This window comes from Orcinus orca, chromosome 16, assembly GCF_937001465.1.
Source record: "Orcinus orca chromosome 16, mOrcOrc1.1, whole genome shotgun sequence".
NCBI classification, from domain to species: Eukaryota; Metazoa; Chordata; class Mammalia; order Artiodactyla; family Delphinidae; genus Orcinus; species Orcinus orca.
The window spans coordinates 44,395,848-44,413,151 of NC_064574.1; the positions used below are offsets into that span (position 1 = coordinate 44,395,848).

General features: G+C 52.7%; 1 protein-coding gene across 1 annotated transcript; it reads left to right on the top strand.

Annotated features, from left to right (window-relative positions):
• Positions 1-11,642: 11,642 nt before the first annotated feature.
• Positions 11,643-14,347, top strand: LOC101284583 (cystatin-9). Its single transcript, XM_033429462.2, is given in 4 exon segments — positions 11,643-12,014; positions 13,187-13,297; positions 14,051-14,076; positions 14,078-14,347. Coding segments are annotated over 4 exon segments (447 nt in total). The 5' UTR covers positions 11,643-11,768; the 3' UTR covers positions 14,142-14,347.
• The last annotated feature ends 2,957 nt before the right edge of the window (positions 14,348-17,304 follow it).

The window sequence follows — 17,304 nt, forward strand, 5'->3', positions numbered from 1 at the left end:
TTCCCACAGGGGATTTTTTTGGACATAGAGTAAGGTGCGAGACTAGACAGCAGAAGAACCCAAAACCCTTTCCCCTATCTGTTTAGCAGCTGTGATAAAATTGGGGAGAGCCTGATGATTCCATCTGACACAGGCAACAGCGAGTTTGGACAATGTTTCCCATGTAATTTAACATACAAAACGGACCCAATTAGTTTAGGATCTCTCTCTCTCTATTTTAAAATATTTACTTATTTATTTATTTTGGCTGCACTGGGACTTAGTTGTGGCACTCAGGGTCTTTGTTGTGGCATGCGGACTTCTTAGTTGCAGCATGCTGACTCTTAGTTGCAGCATGTGGACTTCTTAGTCATGGCATGCAAACTCTTAGTTGTGGCATGCATGCAGGATCTAGTTCCCCAACCAGGGCTCGAACCTGGGTCCCCTGCATTGGGAGCGCAGAGTCTTACCCACTGGAACACCAGGGAAGTCCCAGGATCTCTCTTTAGGATCTGTCTCAAAGGGCTCCAGGGGCCCTTTGAAGCACCCCAAAGTTAGTTGGAGGTCAAAGGAACTTTAGTTAGAATTTGATATTTGGGAATTCTGTCAAAAATCTCAAAAAGTTTTAAAACACCTGGTCAGATAGAATCAGAAGTCTCTGTGAAACAATTATTCCTCGAGCTAAGGTGAAAAAGAAGATTTCAAAAATAAATACAGATCACTTAGAGGCACAGAGACTCACAAAACCTGGTATCAAAAGCAGCATTCCAGGAAAACTTTGTTCTCTTATGAGAAAGAGACCAAACCCAGTCTTGCGTCAGCCTACTCTTAATAAAATCCATTTACTAATTAAATTTAATCCAACCTTAGAAAACCCTGACCACATACAAAATTCTTCTCTCAATGTTCCTCTTCTGCAAACCTTCTCCAAGTTTCTGTAGCCATACTTCATCCCTTATTCTTTCCATCTAGAAATAACCAGCTTTAGGACAAAAATCACGCTTTTTCCTTTAACAAAATAATTTCCATTCCTCATACTTTCTTTTCTGAAAACACACATCCTACTTTCCTTAAGCAACTATGAACTGTCTTTTTCATTAGCATGCTATAGATCGGTAGAGAACATCTCAAGGTGGCACAAAACAGCTTTAGTTTCTCGCTCACAAGAAGACAAAAGTAGGCAAATTTATACCTGTTTAGCAAGTAATGTTCCAATATTTTACCTTATTTGAAATGGCCCAAATACTCAATGAATTCTTATCATTTAACTTAATTTAGTTTCAGTTTACCAAGATTTGGAGAGACTGTTTTAGATGGACGCTTCCAAGACATAATTATTCCTATAGAGTTTACCAAAAAGCTCTCATCCCAGTTACATTTACTTAAAAATTTAATCACATCAGTTTATTTCCCTGTTGACAGATTTTATAACAGGAACAATACGTACTTATGGACTTCCAGTAACCCTAGATACAATGAAAGTATTGTACTTAATGCTGATGACTCTAAAGATGGGTCTGTATTAATTAAATCCACAAACTTAAGCTAGACAAGTTAATTTCTAGAGAACCAGAGATCTCATAGTTTTTCCGCTTGAATTTAAAATGGCCCCTTTTTTCCCCTCAGTCTGGGGGACTACAGATGAATCTGGTAATTCCTGAGAGCCCAGGCAGAATAGTTACATTGCAAGAACAGAGAGAGATGCAAGCCCTTCCAGCTCAGGCAGAAAGAATAGTTACATTGCAAAGGAACAGGAGAGAGATGCAAGCCTCTTGAGTCCAGATAGAACAGTTATGTTGCAAGAGCAGAGGAGGGAAAATGCAAGCTCCTTTCTTTTCTTTTTGTTCTCTAAAATCCCGCTAAGTAACCCAAGGCTGGAGTCTCAGGCAATGTGGGCTGCGTTTGTATTTCAAGGCTTAAATGCTCCACTGTGCCCACAATTTTGGCAGAGACTTGCAGGAGCAGCTGGACAGACAAAACTGAGACAGGCTTGGACCTGGGACCCTTTGCTGCAGTGCTGCAGTGCTTGCACCTGGACACACCTGTCCTCCAGCAACAAAATACAAAGAAACGGCATGGGGCTAAAAGTAACTATGTGCATGCGCAGTTGGGGCAAATTCTGGACAACGATACAAAGAGACCAAAAAACCCAACTGCCCCGTTTGAAGAGAACAAACAGGGTACTGTGCATGCCCCCTGCACACACCACCACCTAAGGGGTGGGCAGATCACCTAAGCCATGCCTCCAGCCCCACCCCTGGACACAACTGTACCCTCACCCCATGTAAGGAACAAGCTCGCCCCCCTTCTGGGAGCGAGCGAGCAGGAGGACCTGTTGTTTGTTCTCCCTCCTCCTTGCTGCAGCAGGGGCCCTAATAAAGCCTTGCCTGAACTTCTTGTCTGGCCTCTGATCAGTTTCTACTGATTGAGGACATGAACCCTGGTCAGTAACGTAGTTTGTGGCGCCCAATGTGGGGCACTTGTCCCCTTCTGGGAGAGGATCTGGGCACCTCCAGGACCAGCGAACATTGCTTCCCCGTGGGTGACACGTGGCCGCCTGAACCTCTTGTTTCAGCATCACTGCCTTTGGCAAGTCTGACTTCCTGGCCCCTGGGGGCCTCAGTAGCCTCATTCAGGCAATGCTTTCCCTCCCCTCCCCCTTTTCCTTTTCCCTCTTCTGAAATCTCTCTACTTGTCTCTCTATGTCCCATCCTTCCAAGAGAGTGGACGTCAGGCAGCTATAGTATCACTCGTCTCAGGTTGTGAGACCTGCTCCCTCTGGCTGGCAGCAGCTCACCTTGATGGGTGACAGGCAGAGGTGGGAGAGGCTCACCTCACACTGTGCAGACTTTGGTCCAGTGGGCTCTCCCTGACGGCAGATTTATGAGAGTGATAGAGGTTCAAACCTCGTATGGCAGAGTGGCTGGAAGTCCTATCATCCCAACGTTCTCACCTTTACTTTCCTGCCGCCAAGAGAAGTCCCACTGGGAACAGGCTGATTTCTATATACTGGTGTATGCGGGGTTGAGAGTCCCACCTGTGGCTTGCTGTCCCACGGACGGGGTACAACTGGCTGGTTTCCAGGTTTGATCACCCCAGTGGACATTGAACAGGGTCCTCCCTCCTTCACTGGCCCTTCCGGAAGCGTGCAGGTTGGTGTCTGAATACAGACCCACAGAGGGGCGGGTTGAAATGGCAATCTCTCTCTTTCTGTCTCTTTCTCTTTTTTCAGTCTTTTCTGTCCCTCCTCTCTTTACCTCTCCCTTGGTCCTCATACCTGCATTCCCATCTCCTTCATCCTAAAAACTTCTTGTTTGTGCCTTTAAGTTTTGTGATTGGCATCTTTGTTTGTGATGTAGTTCTGTCTGTCCAGCTGCTCCTGCAAGTCTCTGCCAACATTGTGGGCAGTGGAACATTTAAGCCTTGAAATACGAACAGCCCACATTGCCTGAGACTCCAGCCTTGGGTTACTTAGTGGGATTTTAAAGAACAAAAAGAAAAGATAGGAGCTTGCACTTTCCCTCCTCTGTTCTTGCAACGTAACTATTCTACCTGGGCTCAGGGGTCTTACACCTCTCTCCTGTTCCTTTGCAATGTAACTATTCTTTCTACCTGAGCTGGAAGGGCTTGCATCTCTCTCTGCTTTTGCAATGTAGCTGTTCTACCTGGGCTCTCAGGAACTACCTGATTCATCTGTAGTCCCCCAGACTGAGGGGAAAAAAAAAGGGGCCATTTTAAATTCAAGCAGGAAAACTATGAGATCTCTGGTTCTGTAGAAATTAACTTGTCTAGCTTAAGCTCGTGGATTTAATTAATACAGACCCATCTTTAGAGTCATCAGCATTAAGTACAATACTTTCATTGTATCTAGGGTTACTGGAAGTCAGTAAGTGCATATCTTTCCTGTTACAAAATCTGTCAACAGGGAAAATAACCTGATATGATTGAAATTTTAAGTAATGTAACTGGGATAAGAGCTTTTTGGTAAAGTCTAGGAATAATTATGTTTTGGAAATGTCAATCTAAAACAAAACTGTCTCTCCAAATTTTGGTAAATTTAAAACTAAATTAAATTAAATGATAGGAATTAATCGAATATCCAGGTCATTTCAAATGAGATAAAATATTGGAACATTGATTGCTAAACAGGTCTAAATTTGCCTACTCTTGTCTTCTTGTGAGAGAGAAGTTAAGCTGTGAGTTGCCACCTTGAGATGTTCTCTACCAATTTATGGAATGCTAATGAAAAAGACAGTTCATAGTTGCTTAAGGAAAGTAGGATGTGTGTTTTCAGAAAAGAAGGTATGAGGAATGGAAACACATTCTGTTAAAGGAAAAAGGGTGATTTTGTCCTAGAGCTGCCTATTTCTGAATGGGAAAAGAATAAGGGACGAAGTATGGCTACAGAAAGTTGCTGAAGGTTTGCAGAAGAGGAACATTGCGAAAGAATTTTGTATGTGGTCAGGGTTTTCTAAGGTTGGATTAAATTTAATTAGGTAAATGGATTTTATTTACAGTAGGCTGATGCAAGATTTAGTTTCTCTCTCTCTCTTATGAGAATATAGTTTTCCTAGGAATAGATTCAAAGTTAGCCTCCACCTCTGCCCCACAAGGCATTTACCCCCTTCGGGAAGTAGCTGACGGAAATGGAGGGATTACTAGAGTGCATGTCCCCTTCTCGATGGGAGACTTAGCAATCTGTAAGGAGAAGTTTGGCAGGTTCTCAGAGAACCCTGACAAGTTTAGGGATGAACTTATCAGGCTGGGATTGACATTCTTTCTCACCTGGCAGGACATCATGGTCATTCTGGCCCACTGTTGCACCCCAGATGAAAAGGAGCATATACTGAGAAAGGCCAGGGGACACACAGATGACCTACTGGCCACCCATCCACATCACTAAATGTATCAGGTGGGTGGGGATGCAATCCAGGAACATGGCCCACACTGGGCCTATGAAGATCGTGTAGGCCAGGCTAGGATGAGACATTATATTACTTGTCTCTCAGAAGGCATGAAAAGGTGTGTGGTGAAGCCTGTAAATGATGATAAGGTCTGAGAAGTTACACAGGAAAAAGGTGAAAACCCGGCAATCTTCTTGAGCTGGTGACAGGCATTCAGGAGATACACCAATACAGACCCGAGGCCACAGAAGGGAGGACACTATTGGCCGTGCATGTTGTCACCCGGGCTACTCCTGATATCAGGAGAAAACTACAAAAGCTTGAGGCTGGGCCCCAAACCCCGTTGTCAGCCTTGGTAGAGGAGACCTTCAAGGTCGGTAACAACTGAGACTTAACGGAGGATAAGGATAATCTTTATCCAATAAGGATAAGAGGCTGATGAAGAAAAGGGAGCTTTTGGCTGCTCTGATTCACCCACCACCTCGAGGGGCCCGAGCCAGTGTGCCTTCTGTCGGAAAAGGGGGGCACTGGAAGGGGAAATGTCCTGAGCGCCCTCCTGTGGGAGGCCCAAGGGGCAACCCCGACCTGCCCCAGTTCCTTGTGAATCTCCCAGATGAGAGATTCCCGCACACCAGCTGAAGGGGCCTGAGTGCCTGCCCAGCTCCAGATCCCACCGGATCCATCCTCGTTATGCCAGCGACACTTCAGCTCACCCTCCACGTGGCAGTTAGGAGAACCGAACTTCTTGTAGACACTGGAGCCGCCTGCTCTGTTCTGACTGGGGCAGCTGGCCCCCTCTGCCACCGTGACTGTACTGTGACGGGAGTTGATGGACGGCCAAAGGTAAGGCGATTTATATCTCCCCTCGCCTGTGGAGTTGGCTCCATTGATATTACTCACTCCTTTTTGTATATGTCAGAATACCCTGTCGCTCTCCTCAAGAGAGATTTGCTAAATAAGTTGGGAGCTGGTGTATTCTTAGGACAGGGTGAAGTCCAAGGAGGTAAAGAATTCAAACAGAGAATGCATGTGTTAGTAGCCCCAGATGACCCACCTGCTGGGTATCAAAATATTCCCCAAGAAATCAGAGAACAGGTAGATCCTGCAGCTTGGGATACCTCGGTGCCAGGAAGGGCAAAATGTGTTCCCCCAGTAAAAATAAGGTTAAGGCCTGGGGGAAAATACCCCTGGAAGAGGTAATATCCTTTAAAGCCCAAGGCCCTGAGGGGAATCTAACTGCTGCTCAGCAAATTCCTAAAACATGAACTCATTAGGCCCTGCCAATCCCCTTGCAGCACCGGATCCTCCTAGTACAGAAGCCTAACGGGAGCGGGGAGCGTCGGTTTGTGCAAGACTTATGAGCAGTGAATGAGGCCATCATTCCTGTTCACTCACTGGTGCCAAACCCATAGACCCTCCTCGCCCAGGTGCCAGGGAGCGCTCAGTATTTCTCTGTGTTGGACCTCAAGGATGCATTTTCCTGTATTCCCCTACATCCAGACTCTCATTACCTTTTTGCCTTTGAGGGGAGGGACCCTGACCCCCTGGAGGCTGCCCAATATACATGGACGTTGCTTCCGCAGGGTTTTCGGAACAGCCCCTATCTTTTTGGAAGTGTGTTAGCAAGGGAACTGAGGGAACTGAGCCTTGAGAAGGGAACTCTGTTACAATATGTTGATGATTTATTAAGGAGTGAAACCAAACAAGATTCATATCAAAATACTGTTAGGGTCCTAAATTTTCTGGCAAAACGGGGATATATAGTCTCTCCAATCAAGGCTCATTTATGGAACAAGCTTGACCCTCGCCCCCTTGGGGAGTGGCAAGCAAGGCAACCTGTTGTTTGCTCTCCCTCCCCACTGCTGCAGCAGGGGCCCCAGCAAAGCCTTGCCTGAGTTTCTTGTCTGCCCTCTGATCAATTTCTATTGATTAAGGAGACCAAGAGCCCTGGTCGATAACAAAACGACATAAAACAGAGATACCAGTGACAAAAACCTAAAGACACAAGAAGTTTTCAGGATAAAGGGGATGGGAGTGAAGGTATAAGGACCAAGGGAGAGGTAAAGGGAGGAGGGACAAAAAAGACTGAAAAAGAGAAAGAGACAGCAGGAAAATAAAGGTGAGAATACTGGGGTGATAGGACTTCCAGCCACTCCACGATATGAAGTTTGAACATCTACCACGCTCATAAATCTCCCATCAGGAAGAGCCCGCTGGACCAAGGTCTGCACGGTGTGAGGAGAGCCTCTCCCACCTGTACCTGTCACCCGTCAAGGTGAGCCGCTGCCGGCCAGAGGGAGCAGGTCTCACAATCTGAGAGGAGCGATGCTGTAGCTGCCTGACGTCCAATCTCTCAGAAGGATAGGACAGAGAGAGAAGCAGAGAGATTTCAGGAGAGGGAAAGGGACAAAGGGGAGGCGGAAAGCATGGCCTGAATGAGGGCACTGAGGCCCCCAGGAGCCAGGAAGGCAGACTTACCAAACATGGTGACGCTGAAACAAGAGGTTCAGGTGGCCACTTGTCACCCACGGGGAAGCTGAATTCACTGGTCCTGGAGGTGCCCAGATCCTCGCCCCAGAAGGGGACAAGTGCCCCATGTTGGGCACCGTAAATCTAATACCAGTCAGTGTCCTTGGGCTTCCCCAATCAATAGAATTTGATCAGAGTCCAGACAAGAAATTCAGGCAAGGCTTTATTGGGGCCCCTGCTGCAGCAAGGAGGAGGGAGAACAAACAACAGGTCCTCCTGCGTGCTCGCTCGGGGAGGTGGGGCGAGCTTGTTCCTTACATGGGGTGAGGGTAGGGGTGTGTCCAGGGGTGGGGCTGGAGGTGTGGCTTAGGTGGTCTGCCCACCCCTTAGGTGGTGGGGTGGGCAGGGGGCATGCGCAGTACCCTGCTTGTGCTCCAGGCTCTTCAAAAGTGGCAGTTGGGTTTTTTGGTCTCTTTTGTCCAGAATTTGCCCTAACTGCATGCATGCAGTTATTTTTAGTCCCATGCCATTTCTTTGTATTTTGTTGCTGGAGGAGAGGTGTGTCCAGGTGCAAGCATCGCAGAACTGCAGCAAAGGGTCCCAGGTCCCAGCCTGTCTCAATTTCTCTGGCAGACGGTGGTCACGCAGCTCGGTCCTGGGGTTCTCTTTGCCCAGTTCTTCCTCTGACCACGTGGACCCTAGGCACATCCTTGTTTCCCAGCTCCTGGGGAGCCTGGGGAATCTTGGGCTATTTGGGTGGGGTCCTGAGGGGAGTGTTAAGCAGGAGGTGGTCTGGAAGCCAAGCATGCGATCCTGGGCAAGGAGGCGCAGACAGGAGGGGCCGGTCAGCCTGGGCAGTGAGTTTAGGGCACCAGACCCCCCGGAAGGACGGCTTTGAGCTGTGAGTTTGGGGGCGTTTGTCCGGAAGGATCATCGTGTGTCCCGTGTAGAGATGACCGACTGCTCACCCCAGCTCCCCAGAGAAGGGCTGGTTGTTGGTCCTGGCCATGGCCCATACTCTCTGATCCTTGAAAGGGATGCAGAGCTGGGCTTCACGGAATCAGGCCCATTTCAGTGAGTACTTCTGGAGAACTCCCTGTGAGATGCCCAGGGGGTGCTTGGTACCAGCAGCACGAACGTGGACATGACAGAAGCCCTGCCTCCCCTGGGAGACAGGCCAACCGGTGCCCATGATCCAGTCCAAGGAGACAGAGTTCTTCCGATGGGAGTCAGGACAGCTTTGGAAAAGAGGTGACACTTGGCCTGGGCCCTGAGGGATGAGTAGGAGTCTTGAGAGCAAAGGTAACCCAATCCCAGGTAGAGGCAGGGCCAGGCAGAGGGCCCCCAGCAGGGATTGCACACCTTCTGGGTTTCCTGGGCCCCGGCTCTGTCTGTGCCCACGTCTCAGGGCCTCCCAGCCTAAGGCCCACATTCACCCTTCTTCCCTGGGCTCTTGTCTGGATGTGTCCGTAGCTCTCAGTCTGGGAAGGGAGACCACCAAGGACTAGGGGGCTCTGTACACATTTGTAAGGGCCAGTCGTGTCCACGTGCTGTGTCCCGGGCTGGCTGTGGCCATGCCGTCCTCTCCTGGGCTGCACTGAGAGGAGAGATGCTGTGCACAGGGGTCCATACCGTCCCTCGTATGAGAGTGTGTGTGGACACCCGCTTTGAATGCACAGGTCTGCTTGCCCTCAGGACATGCACAGGACAGACCCGTGTTTTTCAGGCTCCTCTGGTGACAAAGTGTGAGTGGCCACTGAGGGCATTGCTGGCCTCTGTCGAGATACTTGCTATCCATCCAGGTGTGTGTCAGGACTCACTCACGTCTCCACAGCCTGTTCCCCCCGAAAATCCACTGAGACGTTCCTACAATTGCTGACCACCTCATCTCACCCCTACACCTGGATATTCACTCTCCGGCAAAAAAAGCCACGTCACTTCCGTTTCCTTTGCAGTTTTAGTGAACTTACAGCCATCTGAGAAAATGGACAACCTGTTGTGGATTTTTTTGGTTACATCACTTTATGGAAAATATGACTGACAGACAAAAGCTGCACACATCCGATGTCTACACTTAAGAGTTTGGAGGTTGGGATCCACGTGAGAAAGCTCCCACTGTCCAGGCTATACACGGATCACCTTCGCCTTTTTATTTAATGTTTTTCTTTTCCGGTGTTGAGAGCACTTATTCAACATCTGACCTGTCAGCCCAGGTGCAAGTCCACGGCAGTGTCAGCTCCAGGCCCTATGTCGTAGAGTACATATCCAGAAATTGTCCATCTTGTAAGTAAGATTTATATCCTCTGACCAACATCCCCTCCAGTTGCCTCCTTCCAGCCCTGGGAGCCAGCGTTCCACTTTCTGCTTTGAGTACTTTGGAGTCCTCATGAAAGTGGAATCAAGCAGTGTTTTGTCCTCTGTCTGCCTTCCGTCACTAAAATTTCCTCCTGGTCCATCCACATTAATGCAACATCCTTCTGCTTCGAGGTTGAATGGTTGTCCAGAGACACAACCTCTCTCGGGTTTTCCTGCACGTCTGGTTGCTTCTCACACCTGATCATATTGCCTTGCTTCTTTGTTGCAAACACCAAATGGCAAAACGACATCTTCCAGCCAGGACTGAGTCCTGTGCTTGGACACAAGGGAACGGTGACCATGGAAACTGCTTGGAAAAAAAAAAAAAAAATCACAGGGAATTCTCAGGCAGTCCAGTGGTTAGGGCTCTGAGCTTTCACTGCCGAGGGCCAGGCCAAAATCTCAGGGAGGAGTGGGGGGAGGATGAGATGTGAGCTGGTCTCGGGCACCTGGGCACCCCGAGGAGGGGAGGCCTGGGCAGGGTTCAGAGCCCCTGCTCCCGGGAAGACAGCAGCTCTAAGCAAGTCGGGCGGGGGTGGGGTGGGGGGACAGAAAGTCAGGGTCAAAGCCCCTTCTCTCCCCCCATAGGCACCGTCTACTCACTGATGCCAGGCTTCTAGAAACCCACCTTTTTCTCTGTCCCCAGGCGTGGTATCCTTACTCCTTCTCTGATCCAGTGTGGCCATCAGAAACCATTCTCAAGCCCCCAGCCCACACAAGTGAGTGACTTCCCATTGTGACTCTGCTGTGGCCACTCCCGGGGACCCTGAACTGTGCTACTCAACGTGTGGACCAGAGGCAGGGACAGCACCGTCCCCTGGGATCCGACTAAGAGGCACATTCTCCGGGCCTGAACAGACCTGCTGGGTCAGGATCCTGGAGGAGGGCAAGGCCCAGGGTGGGGGCATCCACAGGCCTCTGGGGGAGGCTGGGCCCCTCGGAAGTGCTCCAGTAGCTGCGGACAGAGGATAAAGGCCTGTTTCGGGGGCACAGAGGCAAAGTCTTGTCTGGAAAGAGTGTGCTGTGTCATCGTCCCAGAGCTGGTTTGTGCCCCAGCTGGAGGCTGTGACAGTCTCTTCCTCGGACGCAAACCCAGCACACAGGAGTCGTGTGCCCTCTGAGCTGTGGCCGCGAGGCGCCGAGACACTGGCGTCTCCTGCGGGCTCAGCTCAGCCTCCTGAGCGCCTTGGCTTCCTCCCCTCTCTCTGCTTCCCCCTCACTCACTCTGCCTCGTCCGGTGACAGCCCCCGACAAGGGGGCACCCGGGCCCAGGGTGTGTCAGTGGCCACCCTCCGGTCACACCTCTGGAGGGAGGGCGTGTCCATCAGCTAGCCAGGCCCCAGGCTGAGATCCAGGGGCGGAGTGATTGTGTCATGGGAGACGCAGGGATTTGGCGGGAAGCTCCTGCTTCTAGGACCTGCAAGTCTTCTCCCCCGGCACCCGCCCCGGGGCTTGGGCGCCTGTGTTCCAGAACTCGAGGGGGCTGGGGGCCACGGGGGACAAGGACACACCTGCACTTGTCCAGACCTCGGCCCTCTGCTGCTTTCTTAGCGTGAATACACTTCCCCTCTGGGCAGGCCGCCTTCTGTCACCCACAAGCTGGCTCTGGGCCACTCATCCTCTTTGGCTCTGTCCCTCCTCTTCTCGCTGACCCGCACTTACTGCTGCGTCCAGAGACCCCCTTCCAATTCAAGCCTTTGCAATTGTGTCCTTGATTCAGCGTCCAAAACTGGGACACACAACTCAGCCTCCCCTCCCACTGAGGTGCCGAGGGGGGTGTATGGCTGGGCTTCAGCTGCAGGGGGTCCCTCCTCCACAGCTGGTCCTTCTCCACCCACCCTGCCTGGGTCTCGCTTCTCTTTCCTCAACAGGAGGCAATTTTATCAGCTTTGGATGGAGGAGGCAGGGTCACAAGAGGGAAGGGACAGGGTGTGACGCCAGAGGGGAGGACCAGGGCCAGGAGTATGTCCCGGAGCAGATGAACTGGCCCAATGCCCAGGGAGGCTGGGTGGGAGCCGGCGCAGGGAAGGGTGAAGCCTGGGTGTCCGGGCGCCCACAGCCATGCTGTGTCAGCAGTGGACGTGCAGGTGGGCTCAGCCCTGGGCCCTGCTCCTGCTTCTCTTAGGTCCCCAGCTCGTGGTGACTCACGGCTGGCAGCCCCAAGGGGAAGGGAATGGTGAAGACCAAGCAACCTTGGAGCTTTACTTCCCTGCCACCGTGGAGTACGCCGTACATGTATTCAACCAGAGGAGCCAGGACAGCAACGCCTACAAGGTGGTGCGAATCCTGAGGTCGTGGAAGGAGCCGGTAGGTGCCACATCCTCCCCCCTCCTGCACTGGCCCACACCTGCTGCTAATGAGGGTCAGGAGGGGATTGTCATCAAGGGAGCTCTATCACCATTTGAAACCCATAATATAGAGGGATAAACTCTATTTGGTTAGTTTCAGGTTTATAAAAAAAATAACTTGGGAATTTTTTAAACTGTCAGTCTACTCACATGTAAGGTGTGTTTTCAGTTTTCATCATTTCTGACCTTGTTTAATGAAGAATGACCAAATATGGAGTAAGAGGGGATGAAACTATTCAGTAAAAATAAAGAGCCAGACAGAAGATACTGGATTAGAGAGATTTAGAAAAGATTTCATTGAAATAACATTAAAATAGGTTAGTTTAGGAAAAACAGAGAGAGAGAGATACACAGAGACGCCCACAGAGGGAGGCGGAGAGCAGCTCGGGAGTCACAGGCCCCGCTGGTCCTGAGGAGCCTCTGGGAGCTCACAGCCTCTCCTCTGACGCCACGTGTTCTGGGCTCCCTCTGGGTCCCCACCTACGTGGACCGAGTGTGATTTACACTCTTCCCAGATGGCATTCTTAACCCTAAAATGTTCCCCTAGCAATGCAGTCTCTGCAGAATGCAACCAGGGGTGTGATTTTCACGTGGGCTGCAGACACGAACACCGAGAACACTCCAGAGGAGGGGCACTTCTGGTCCTGTGTGTGGCTGTGTGCGCGTGTGTGGTTGTGTGTGTGTGCTTTGTCTGAATGCTTGTGTGTGGTGGGGCGCTGGGGCCCCACCATCTGCACCTCTGGGTTGAGTGATAGAAGGAAGGCAGAGGGCCCTCCACGCTGCTGGGCTTCACTCCGTGGACACTGGAGCTGGTCCTGGCTGGTCCTGCTGCCCTGCACCCTCCAGCTGGGCCTCTGTCTATGGTCTTTGGCCTGGAGTCCAAGACTGACTCTGGGTGTTGGAAATAAAGGCCGGATGGAGCCAGAAGACACTGTAAGGCTGAAGGACCAGGGAGTGGAGAAGAGGACAGAAACCTTCAGAGTGCACTTTGTGAGAGGGGTGGTGTTTCATAGAGCCATCGTCCCAATCCTGTGAGTGTGCCTGTGTGCTTGTATTCTCGTGTGTGTGTGTGTGAATGTGTGTGTGGGGGGTGCAGGGAATGGGTCCACTTCAAGGTCTGTACAAACGCAGGCAAATGGCATCGTGTTCTCCACGGAGCTGCAGCTCGGCCGAACCAGGTGTGGGAACTTTGACGAAGACATTGACAACTGTCCGTTTCAAGCAAGTCCAGACGTGAACAATGTAAGACACGCGACAGCAGCCCTCAGGTTACAAGGCTGTGGACGCTGCCTCGGGGCAGGCGGTGTGGGGAGTGATGACAATGTCGTTCCAAGGGACACGGAGGGGCATTTGCAGGACGCAGCCCAGCCAGGCAGGCCAGCCCCGGTCGCTTGTACGCCCCTGGCCTGTCTAGCTGCTGCACCCCAGGTCACACTGGGGTCAGGTTGCTCCTGATCACTTGGGTCCGGGTCACCTGGGCCAGAGACGGGAATGTGCCCTCCCTGGTGTTCACCCACCTCCCTTCCCTGCCTTCAGGAGAAGTGCGGAGGGGGGCGGCAACAACATCACCTGGGCTGAGTAGCCCCCTCTCGGGTCCCCCTGCCACTGACCCAGAGCCCGAGGGGTGGAAGCTGAGGAGCCCCACTGCCCTCCCTCCCAGGCCCTGCCCTGGTGATAAGGCGGGTGAACCCCGCCCCGGGACAAACCCGAGTTGGATCAGAGGCCCTGCTGGGACGCTGGGGTCATGGGTCACACTGGGACATCCTGGGGGACGGGTCCCTGGAGACCACAGAGCTGGAGAGGGGAGAATGACCCAGGTGCCTCTGGGGTTAGGAGAGAGTCCCAGGTCGGGAACATCCAGGAGGGCCAGAGCCTGCGCCCCCAGCTGCCCACCCCAGGAAGGCAAGGCTGGGGGGGATGCTGGCTTTACAGCTGGAGCCACACGCTTCCCAAGGCCCCTCCCGCCACTCTCTGTCCCTGTGCTTTGTCCCGTAGACCATCACCTGCTTCTTTACAATCGACTGAACCCTGGAGAACAAAGTTTCAACTCCTGAACAACACCTGCTCGGAGGGCTCCGCTGAATGAGACCACACCCTGCCGTGGCCCTTCAGTGGCTGAGCAGCTCTGGTTCTGTCCTCTGCATGAGCAGGTGTCTGGGTGTCACATCCGGGCAATGTGGACATTCCTCCCTGTCATTTCCTCCTGTAGAATTGGTCATTAAACGTCAGCACTGCAAGCAGCTTTGCGCCACCTGGTTCCAGAGGTTGGGTGCTGGGCCGCTGAGGCTGTCCTGCCAGCAGGGCAGCCGGCTGAGCCCAGGGGCTGGGTCTCTCCTCCGTGGACACCTGAGCCAGCCGCAGGTGCCACAAGGTAGGAGCACAGTGCGTCTGAGCAGTGTCTCCAGGCTCAGCATCCCTGCCCCAGGGCGGCCATTCAGAGGTGGCTGTGCAGAAGCCCATGGCTGCCCTGGGACTCTTGGTAGCAGCCACGTGGACCTTCTCCCTCCTTGCCTCCTCTCCTTGTGCTGCCCGTGATCACCTCCTGAATCAAAACCTGCTCTCAAGTGTGTGTCGCAGGGTCTCCTGGAGAGGGGACCCTTTGTGTGGTGTGAGGACTTCTTCAGGATGCGTCCTCCACACACACCTGGCTGGCTTCCCAGGCCCTGACTCCGGCAGAGCCAAGGGGAGCCCAGACACGGGCATCCTCGCTGTTGGTGGGCGTTGCTCAGCATAGGCGCAGCTGTGCTCTTGTCCCCCTGCCACCTGGGCCTGGACCAGGCAAGTTGCTCTCCAAGACCCTCCCCCACCCCTCCTCCTTCTCCCTCTGAGGTCTTTCCTGACTCCCGGCTGTTTCCACCAAAGGAAGCTTAAAGGATCCTTTACGCACTGTGCTTCCCATCATGTTTCCAAGGAATCGACGCCACAATTCTCCTTAAGCAACTCCTGGGAAAGGGTCTCCTCTGAGGTCACCCCAACGTGGGGAAGCTGCCCGGCCCTTCATGAGCTCACCCCTTTCCTGGGGCTGTGGAGGGACCCTGGGAGGGGCGTCAAACCCGGCTTCTGCCAGGGATGGTGCGCTGCCTGTCAGCCCACACGCGTGGGGCTTTGCCAGTGCATCTGCCCCTGGAGGGGAGCTGCAGGGCCTGGGTTTGTCCCGACCCCACTATCCCTCACTAGTCCAGAAGGTAGGACACCTGCACTGCTTAGCTTGGTGAGCGCAGGTGTGGACTGAGGGACCTGTCCTGGTGGGAGGAGCCTCCTCCCTGACCCTGCGCACCTCTGCCTGGAACGGTGTGTGCTGGGTCCCTTCCTCCCACTGGAATCTGTGCACTGAAGAATCAGGGAAGTGGGTTTCTGGCCCTGTTGTCCATCCCTGGGCAACACCTCGCCGGAGGCAGAGGCAGGATTGCTGGGCTCCAAGCGCAGCCCACAGCTAAGGCAAGCACCCCCTCTCCTGAAACGAAAGACTAGTGGGGACTCTGCCCTCCCAGCTGCTGACCTGTCGGCCATAGGCTCTGGGTCACCAAGGCTTGCAGCTGGGCATCGAGAGGGCCATGAAAGGAAATGCAGCATCAGTGACCAAATGCCTTGCCTCCAGACCCTGTGTTCTGCTCTGTGCCCACTTTCCCATCGGCCAGGGGCACATTCGGACACTTTCCTCAGCCTTCCCACATGTCAGGGTCCAGGCACAGCCCTGGGGCTCAATAAATAAGGACTCAACACAAAGGAATAAGCAAGTGGAGACTTTGGGAGGACTTTGCAGTTGCCCGGGCCTCTCCGGTGGACAGGAAGGGACGGGACTGTCTGGTTATGGACGCAGGGTCACACCTAGCAGCTGGCCGTCCCTTCCCTGTGTACTCCTCAGCCCGCTCCCCGTGTCTGCACCTCCCCCAGCCCTGGTCCCCAGACTCCCAGGGAGCTAGTACAGTGGTGGGATTTGGACCCTAGTTTCCTCGTGGCGGTGGCCAGCCTGGGAATGCAACATGACCTGCTGGAAGGTGCATTTGTGACTTTCTCTTTTTTATCCCCCCCAAATTCTTGATGATCTATGCTGGGGGGAGAGGGGTGAATGAAAAGGGCGAGGGAGATTAAGAGGTACAAAAGTCTAGTTATAAATGAGATACAGGATGAAAGGTCCAGCATGGGGGCTGTCAATAATATTGTAATAACTTTGTATCAATAGGGTGACAGATAGTAACTAGACTCATCTTGGGGCTCACTTTGTACAATAGAGGACTATTGTTGTGCAGTTGGAACTCACAGTGTTGTAGGTCAATTACACTGTAATTCATAAAAAAGAACTGAGGTGTTTCTCCCCCAAGTCCTGCATTGGCGGAGGGCTCCTCTCAGGAGCGTCAGGCACCCTGCTGTCCAGCCCACCCCTCACAGATGCTCACCGCAGGCAAGTCCTGCCAGAGGAGGAGTCCCAGGGAGGGTTCACCTGTCAGCCAGGTGGGCTTCGACCTGCTCCTATGTGGTTGTTGACACTTACCTGGCTGGCTGGCCCTCACCTGCACACCAGTGCTGTAGTTTCCACACCTACGTTTTGGAACGTACTTCCTTCTTGTCATGTTGACCCGCTTCACCATCTCAGCCCAGCCCTACACACACACACACACACACAGACACACACACACACACACAGACACACACACACAGACACACACACACAGACACACACACAGCGAGAGCCTGCCTCTTCCACGGCCTCTGCTGAACCGTATCTTCTGGTCATCACACCTTTAAGCCTCCCCTCCCACACTGAACCAGAGCTGATCTAGGTGACCAACAACACAAAGAGTTGATGGTGTGTCACATCTGAAGCTGGGTCACCGAGGGCGCTGTGGCTTCCCTCCCCGTCTCTTGGACACTCTGTCCAGAGGAACCGATCTCCCTTACCCAGCGCACAGAGGCCAAGTGGAGAGGCCCGCACTGAGGATAGCAGAGACCACCTGCCGACAGCCAACGCCAGCCAGCAGCCAGGAGGGCAAGCCGCCTGGAGAGTGGGTTCTCCGGGGCCAAACTCACCTTCAGACGAGGGCAGTGCCGTCAGAGCCTGAGTGTGACCTCGGGCTAGCTGACATCAGCCAAGCTACCCCAGACCCCTGGTGCACAGACACCACGGAGACATAAATACGCTGTTTAAGCACCAAGGGCGGGGTGATCAGTCAGGCAGCATTGGATTATACCTCTTACCCTGTGCGAGCGCACACACGCATGCACACACACACACACGTGCACAAAGGCAG